The sequence below is a fragment of the Lactuca sativa genome, chromosome 4 (genome assembly GCF_002870075.4).
Source record: "Lactuca sativa cultivar Salinas chromosome 4, Lsat_Salinas_v11, whole genome shotgun sequence".
Lineage (NCBI taxonomy): Eukaryota > Viridiplantae > Streptophyta > Magnoliopsida > Asterales > Asteraceae > Lactuca > Lactuca sativa.
In genome coordinates, this window is record NC_056626.2 from 373,755,035 (window position 1) to 373,764,250 (window position 9,216).

The following is a 9,216-nucleotide window of genomic DNA, read 5'->3' on the forward strand; positions in this document are numbered from 1 at the left end:
CAAAAATATATATTTATACAACATCATAATAAGAGTCAGTTAAAAAAAATACATATTCATATAAACTAAATTAATACGACCTAAATAAAAAATATATTATTAGAAAACATGAAAGTAATATTCCAACTAAATTTTTCTACGTAACTAACCACACACACGTTTATAAGTTTTTATAAATTTTATTTACTATTATTGTTTTGTACTTACTTAAAGTTGTCATCATTTAATAATAGTTTTCAACTGTAACCTACTATTAGTGGCGGACGCAGAACATTTTCGTAAGGGTGACACTAAAAAAAAATTTCAAATAAATCTATATTAGTAGTGTCACTCGTGTTTTAAGCCAGTGCATCCAATAGAAAAAACATTAATTTTTTTTTTACACTACGTGTCGGGTGCCGGCGTCGGAGCAGTGGCCCGGGACCCTTGGGTCACCACTAAGGTCCGCCACTGCCTACTATAGCATTTTGTTACCAACCCACTGCATAACAAGCCACATACTATTCTCGATTACTTTGCAATTAATCAATAAGCAATGCTAAAAACAGGAAAACATCACACATGGAAGTCTATAACTACAACTTATATTATCTACATGCACAAAATGACAATATACCACACGTTTATAAGTTTTTATAAATTTTATTTACTATTATTGTTTTTTACTTACTTAAAGTTGTCATCATATAATAATAATCTTCAACTGTAACCTACTATAACATTTGTTACCAACCCACTGCATAACAAGCCACGTACTATTCTCGATTACTTTGTAAGTAATCAATAAGCAATGCTACAAACAGGAAAACATCACACATGGAAGTATATAACTACATCTTACATTATCTACATGCACAAAATGACAATATACCACACATATAAATTGTAACTTTGAAAACTAAATCTAAACCACATCGCATCATAAATATCAAAATGAATAGTACATATTTCAATAACACTTTGATGATTATGATCGAGTTCCTTCCTTAGAGAAATTGCAGACATACTTGAAGCAACTCAATCGAGGTTAGAAGAAAGTTTCACAATTGACGAAAATATCCGACTATACATAACAAATCACGGTGACGACGTTGACGATCAAACACTATGTAACATGTGCTGCTTGACAACCACTACGAGACAGCAAAAATGACCAACATCATCTATGAAATGCAGGAAAAATATAACGTCCTTATCAACAATCTCAAGCAACAAATCAAGAAACTCCCTAAAGACAAGCATCCTTATAAGTAATATGTTATCCTATTTAGTGATGTTCTACTATAAATAAACAATATGTACCTATGCAACCCTTAATGAAGTAATCTTTTGCTATGAATATTATGTTGGTATGTAACTGTCCTTATGCAAGAAATCTGATGTTGTAAATATTTTGTTGTTATGTCTAAGTCTTACATAACTGTTATGCAAAACTGCGGTGCAGTTTAATTCCAAAACCACAGCGCCAAAGGCGCACTGATTCCAATATAGTTGTTAATAAAGTAACAAACTTGTTGATTCAAAAAATTGAATTATATTGGCTATTTAGACTCAAGAAATACATAAAACTGATAAGGATGAAAAAAAAAATACGGTTTCAAAAATCGTTTGCAATTACAAAAAGAAGTTATAACTATTTTCCAAAATTTTATATACATACTTTAGCCATCTGCTTTAGTCATACATTTTTATCCATGCAACAACTTTTGCAATAAAGTAGTTTTGGTCAAATAGCTACTTTGGTTACACAACATTGGTCTTACAACATTTTTTTCATCTTTACATTCCATTTCTATAACAAATTTTTGCTAAATTAAATTTGAAATTTCTACATTAATCGGTTAATTCTGGAGGCGGTTTTGCACTACAGTCAAAATCGTCCAGACGTTTTTTAGCTGTTTTTAATAAAGCACAAAAATCAAATTTGTAATTAACAAAATTATTCAAATATTATATAAATTTTTATCATCACTTCCATCCAATTTCCCGCTAAACAAACACATGATAGATTATAATTCTCGGGATTCAAATCTTCTCATATTCCAATTCCTTTTCTAGATTCGATTACTTTCAAAAATTCCAAAAGACATTCATCCAAATTCGATTCAAACTCGTTTGAGATTTCTTCGATCATCAATCCCTCCACTAATTTCTACCAAATCGTGTTAAAAAGTTTCATATATCTTTGAAAAAAAAACACAATTCATACACATTCATTCAATCATTCAATCTAATCTTCTCAACAAATACTCAACCTGTACTTCTTTCGTCAATGGCATAATCCAATCCCCATAAAGATCCGCAACCAAACTGGGTTCTATTTTATACACAGGCTCAATCGCATCTTCCCCAAACCCAACAGTCACCACTTGCCCAAAAGTCTTCGCTTTTGTTTCCACCCGTTTCTTGATTGCTTCTTCCACAGCCGGATACGTCAATAAATCCATCAGCTTTTTCTTATCCTGCATCTCGAAATTACCATTATACCCTTGTGAAACCAAAAAAATAATAACCAATACATTCGGATTCGATTCTTACTTGCGAATTAATCGCAGCTTCATAATCAGAAGGTGAAGCTCGGAATTTTGCTTCCGCTACGAATTTCCCATAGTGAATTCGTTTAGACAGGGCCTGCATATTAACACGAAGTAAAGATTGTTTTTTTACTAATTTGCCCTCCGTTTTCTGAAATAATTTTTTTTAAAAAATTAAAATTCATACCTGCAAGCAGGTGGAGTCACAGGTTGCTGCTGATCCACAATTACCATCATTTCCTTCCTTTACAAGCCTAGGGAGAAGATCTTTGAAGTATATATCCCATATTTTGAGGTTAATATTAATATCTTGAGCACAAGGATGCAACACCTATATTTATTATATCAATAAAAAAAAAACTGATGTAAATCCAATCCAATAAAACTAATAAAAGAACTCATTTTTCCAACTATCATTACCTGTGGGTATTCCAATGGGGGCAACATAGGGTCAGGTAAGTCTTTTGGGAAAAACGGGTGTTCATCAGGGCTCTTGTATCTTCCAACCTGTGATAAGAAAAGGGTGAAAAGTCGATATCTTTTATGATGAAATCATCAATTTTTGTAACAGAATGTGAAATTGTGGATTTGAATTTGAATTACCTGAGCATGGACTTTTTCGGTTTCTTTGACCATGAACTCGACTAAAGAACCTTTGAAGCCATCCATGAAGAAAGCATTAGGGTCATATGTATCCTCGTTGTAGCAAAATTGAGCTCTTTCTACAAGGCTAAATATAATGCTGTCTTCTTGTCGAATTAAAGAACTTCTTATACCATCAAGAGTATAGATTTCACTCTCGTCTACTCGTGTTTCATTCTTTGATCTATAAGGAAACAAACGAACATATGAAATATTGTTCTCTGAAAAGTATTGGAATGTGATCGAGGTGGGATTGGATAGAACCCTAAAAAATCTATGTCGAAATTACAAGAAATGCCAATGAAAGAGTTCGAATCGATTAAATTCCGAGAAATTTGCAGACCAATTGAAGATAATTTACCCAAATGAAGTCGCGGATGCTTGAACGGATTGAACACCATTCTTCGAAACCCCTGAATTGGGTATCTGCAAGTTCCAGTTCTTCCACATTGGAGGACGAAATGGAGTGATCGGTCTACAAGATTTAGACAAAGATGTAGCGGAGATGGCAGGAGAAAAGGGGATTCTGAGTAGCGTAGCCTCCATGGAAAAATAAACAATGACGAAGTGAATCACATATAAAGAAAAACAAAGGGGTTGGTGGTAGAAGTGGCAGTGCCCAAATCGGATGGGATCGAGTCAAACAAGTCAAAACCGGTTCGATATCAAGCAGGTTTAAACCGGAAGATACTCAAGCATATAGAAATCGGATCGAATTGACACTGTTTTAAGGGAAACCGGTTCGGAAAAAACAGGCCAAATTGAAAATATTTTCACTCTGTTTTGTTGTTTGTAATTGTTCTTCTCTCGGTAATCACAGCCCATTTAATTGAAAAACAGGCCAAATCGGTTCGGAAAAAGCGTATGCTTTTGTATTTGGCCCAAGAGACATCAAAAATAAAAAAGACAAAACTTTAAAAATGGTCCTTGTGGTTTTCGAAAATATCAAGTTTAGTCTCTATGTTTAAAAAACCTCACAGATGGTCCCTATGGTTTCAAAACTGTTAACAAATGGTCATTCCGCCTAACTCCGTCAGTTTTCTACCGTTAAGTGAGGGACATTTTCGTCATTTCAATACACAGGGACCATTTATGAGGTTTTCTCTATTTAAATATATATATATATATATATATATATATATATATATATATATATATAATTGTTTAATTAAAGGGCCTCTCTCTCTCTCTCTCTCTCTCTCTCTCTCTCTCTCTTAACAAATTGCTGATCTTTCCTAGTAACGAACATTTTGTTTCCACCAAACCCTAGATTTGTGATCCTATTTTGTCCTAAATCCTTCGACCTACCCAACATGTTCTTCTTAAAGACCCTCTCTTCTTTCCCATTTTTACCAGTTCTCAAAGAACCCATCAAAACCTCAGACCACAGCTCCAATTCACCTTCTTTACTGCAAAAAAAAACTTGATTCCCATGACTTTCATTCTTACAACCATACCCTTCTTTCTTCACATTCATCACTTTTATTGAATCACCAAGACAATTCCAAGAATTATCTGACAAAATGTTCCTAAAATCAATGTATGAAACCTCTCCAAAATTTTTCCGATCTTGAAAATAGATGAAAGGGTATCATAAACTGTGATATCCGAAAAGCAATCCACTTTCTCTTTTATTTTTATGAAACAAGATTCCCGGATCTTATATCCCAAAACTTGATGTTTCCTGAAACGCCAGATGGTCCACTGTGATACCTAGAAGCCATAAACAGTTTAAGACTTGGAATCCAATTCAATTTTGTTGATGGAATTGCGGAATCATGATCAGCACCAAAGATTACATTATGCCCAATTTCTTATACAACTTTGAAGCTATTATTCAAGTCATATACCAACATAGAGTTTGAATTCCTACGACTTGATTCAAAACTAGTGAATAAAAGCTCAAAACTAGTGAATAAAAGCTCAGGGGAAGTTCCAGTTGCTTGAACAATTGAACCAGATTTGGTCATATTTTCCGAGTTTACAGAGTTATCATTCAGGTCGTATACCAATATAGAGTTTAAATTAATCGAATAATCAACTCTGGTACCCACTAAGAACTCGTTGGCGCTGGATACGATGAAAGGGGAGCATATGTTGGTTGTAGCGTGGTACAAGTACCCAGGATGACAATCACATAAAGAAGAGTTGAAACAGAAGGAATTAGTGCTTAGGCATTGCATTTTTGCAATATTTGGCTTTGGGTTTCAATGTTTATGTATGGCAGAATTAGGGTTTAGGTTTTTGTATTTTGCTGGAGATCTTAGAGAATTTAGGGTTTGCTTGTGTAGGTGAAGAAGAAAAGAATTTTTAGAAAAGTGTGTGTGTGTGTGTGTGTGAGAGAGAGAGGCCCTTTAATTAAATAATTATATATATATATATATATATATATATATAGAGAGAGAGAGAGAGAGAGAGAGAAAACCTCATAAATGGTCCTTGTGTATTGAAATGACGAAAATGCCCATCACTTAACGGTAGAAAGCTGACGGAGTTAGGTGGAAGGACCATTTGTTAAAAGTTTTGAAACCACAGGGACCATCTGTGAGGTTTTTTAAACTTAGGGACTAAACTTGATATTTTCGGAAACCACAGGAACATTTTTGAAGTTTTGTCAATAAAAAAATTAATGTGGCAGTGAATAAACTCCGAAAGCATTACTACACGAGGCATAAGGCTTTTTTTTCATAAATATAAATAAAACATTAAAATAATACCTATTCAAACATGAAAACATTAAACATAGTGGTTTTTTGTTTTGATTAGTCGTCATTTTATTGTTTGGATTTAGTCATCCTCCTTCATGTCGCGTAATTTTGATTCATATGCAAGTTTTTATAAGATAAATGGTATTTATATTCCCATCACTATTTCTCGTTTAACCCTCAACAACTCGTCTGTAAGTGGTGAAACATTTTATATTCATTCAACGCCAGCTAAGTAGTCTTTGAAGCATATGCATACTTCCACCGGCAAAGTGGTAAGTTTTGTTCTTTTAGATTATATAACATGGCCACTATCAGGAAAAACAAATTCCAAAGCTATTGTAGAAGTTTGAACGGTTAGTCCATTACGGACCATAGCGGCTAGAATCGGAAATTGGGATTCCGTATTTTTCCACACAGGCAAAATATCCAAATTCTCAAACTCTATATTTATATGTGCCAAAAAGTCGGATCCAATATACCTTTCGAGCTGGCTACTAGGAGTGCTAGACCGAACTCGTTTGATATTTTCGTTTCTGAAAGTATTATAGAGTCAAATTGTTTAGCTATTATCATGAAAAGCAGATCCAGATGTCCCTAAATTTTACATCATATCATGAATGTTTGTTGAATCGTATTTTGTTAAATAAAACATCAGACAAATTTTGAAAAACTTTGTTAAAATTTGATATTTCTTTTGAATCATAATCTTAATATTTTTCTAATAAACCCAAATCATTAGAATAAGAAATGTTATAATCAACCCAGCCAACATTTATAGTCATGTTCAAAACCGCGACACAATTTATAATGGGAAGGATACTTTCGGAATATTTCATAAACTTGCCCTTCATTGGTTTCACCATTTTCAAACATGTCACTCCACATTTCAATCTCATTTTTTTTCAAACACATTAAAAATATTTGATTTAAAGTTAAACGACTTGGAGGATAATAAATTTGTGACTCAAAAGCTTTTTAAAACTCCAAGCATTTTTGGAAACAATTAAGTTTGAGAGTATGTCAACTCGATTTTGGATAAGGCATAACTCGATTACGTTTCACAAGGTTGTCATGAAATATTTTAAAGTATCTTTTTGACGTAAACCACATTCAAACATGTTACACGTGCAGTTCCATCGAGTAGGTACATCTCAGTTCGGACCTAAGAAAAAGGCATTCACATCGACACAAAACTTAATATATTTATGATATCAAACGTTAATATAATAAAAATATCACAAAGCATTTGCTTGACAGTTTTTTTTCACCTTCAAAGCATTTGCTTGACAGTTTTTTTTACACCTTCAACGTTGTTATTCAATGCATAATCAAATGATATCGAAAAAACTTTACCTTGTAGTTTATAAGTTTTAATCACATAAGTTATGATTCTATAAAGAAAATTCAATGGTAAATTACACGAATCGTTTCTCGTGCAGGTGCCAAAAAGCATGTATAATCTATATTTTCAAAAATTAACTCGGACCGTCGTTCATGTCATTAAAAGTTTCACACTTCATCCCTACGGACATAAAAATATTATTTTGCCCTTAATAAATTCTTTTTTAATTTACTTTTGTTTATTTATCATTTCTAGATTAAAAAAATATTAAAATATTTTTAAAAATTATAAAAGTTCATTTTCTTTTATAATTTCTTTTACCCCTCTTTGAAGCTCGAACGACACCACGAGATGTTGCTCTCACTTTCATTTTCTTTGTGTTGGTTGCTTTGATCATCCTCTTTTCTAATTAACATCACACCTTCCAGGAAAATCAAATCTGATAGCTCAGTTTCTCTAAAGTCTAAACACCAATATTTCCCACACTTCACTCTATATTGCATTATCATCAAGATTGCCGGAGAAACCCTCATTTTGGTTGCTCACTTTGGGAAATTCGATTATTCCTTCGATTAATCTGTGAACTTTGGTGTATGTGTAATGTGATATATAGTTTGAGATATGAATACTGATTGAATGAAGAGTTTCAAAGCTCTTGATATGAAAGAAGAGTCTGATGTTCCCGAACTTACTATTAGAACTATGAGTAAGGTAAAAAACTTGAATGATGTTGCTAACCTGTGTATGGAGACTAGTAAGTTCTCATTCTTAATTTCATATATGTTGGATCCCACCAAAAATGATCCATAAACAAAATCCAAAATTGACCCCCACTGGAATTGAATCATGAAAAATCCCAAAAATAGATGGTTTCTGAATTTGATGCTTTAATTGAGTTTCCAGCATACCGAAGACGAAAGAGAACATCCCTTACTTTGTTACTAATGCCTAATGCTTTCAATTAGATTTCCAGATGTTGATGCTTCAATCGGGTTTCGGGACTCGATGATTTATATGGGAGGAATCAACCCGCTTATTATCGTTAGTTTATTTGAGTGTTGGAATCAGAACCAGTGATGGAAGGAGGGTGCAGGGTGTCAACTAGTGGTTCCGGAGCCTGTAAATCGGGTGTCGATTATCCTCTTCTTGTGACATTCTCTAATTTTCAAAACCAAAAAGAACTTTCTTTACGCTTTAAAAATCATGATACTTCATTTGCGAAAAATCTCAGTATATAAAAATCTTTTGAGAACAAGATTGCCTCAAATAAAATATGTAAGGATGTCATAATCAATATTTAACGTTCCAAACCAAAACTCAGAAGTAGTCACAACCAAAAATTTTCTTTTTATGCTGAATAATCCATCAACCAAATATGTTTGTCAAAAGCATGAAGTATTCAGTGTGTATCAATAAACATTCCAAAAGTACATCATAATCAATAAATCGGCAATGCGATCATCCCGAGCTCTTCCCCTTCAAATAGGAAGTACCTGAAACATAAACTAAAAAACGTAAGCACAAATCTTAGTGAGTTCCTCAAAACACCTCATACCATACATACAATGGGCCTTGCCCGACAAGTATCGGTACCCGCCCGGAACAAATTTGTCAATAACATGCGATAGGCCCCGCCCAACACACTCATCAGGCCATGCCTGGCATCGGGCGTCACCCGGTATACATATAAAAACATAAAATACATGAAAGAGCCACAAAGACAGCTAGCATACTATAACATAATCTGATGGGCCGACATTGATGCCTTTGACCTGTAAGTACAGTGAGGAGACCCACCTCTCAGTCGGAACTAATAGCTAAATAGGTCTCGGCTCCAAATATCAGCTCTACCTGTCACCTATTCATCAAATAGTGACCAATCTCAAATACATTTCAAAATACCCAAAATACCCTCAGGTCAAACTTGGCCAAAAAGTCAAAAGTCAAAAAGCAGCTAACATTGACTTGCCACGTCGTGGTGGTCCTTCAC

General features: G+C 33.7%; 1 protein-coding gene and 1 pseudogene across 1 annotated transcript; both read right to left on the minus strand.

Annotated features, from left to right (window-relative positions):
- Positions 1 to 2,149: 2,149 nt before the first annotated feature.
- On the minus strand, positions 2,150 to 3,772 carry LOC111893855 (chorismate mutase 1, chloroplastic). Its single transcript, XM_023889941.3, has 6 exons — positions 3,538 to 3,772; positions 3,138 to 3,360; positions 2,955 to 3,041; positions 2,722 to 2,865; positions 2,539 to 2,631; positions 2,150 to 2,462 (listed from the first exon to the last, which is right to left on the minus strand). The coding sequence occupies exons 1-6, from the start codon at positions 3,720 to 3,722 to the stop codon at positions 2,226 to 2,228; spliced, it is 969 nt and encodes a 322-aa protein (XP_023745709.1). The 5' UTR covers positions 3,723 to 3,772; the 3' UTR covers positions 2,150 to 2,225.
- A 69-nt stretch (positions 3,773 to 3,841) lies between these two features.
- LOC111893720 (BTB/POZ domain-containing protein At5g41330-like) lies at positions 3,842 to 5,359 on the minus strand (annotated as a pseudogene).
- Between the last annotated feature and the right edge of the window lie 3,857 nt (positions 5,360 to 9,216).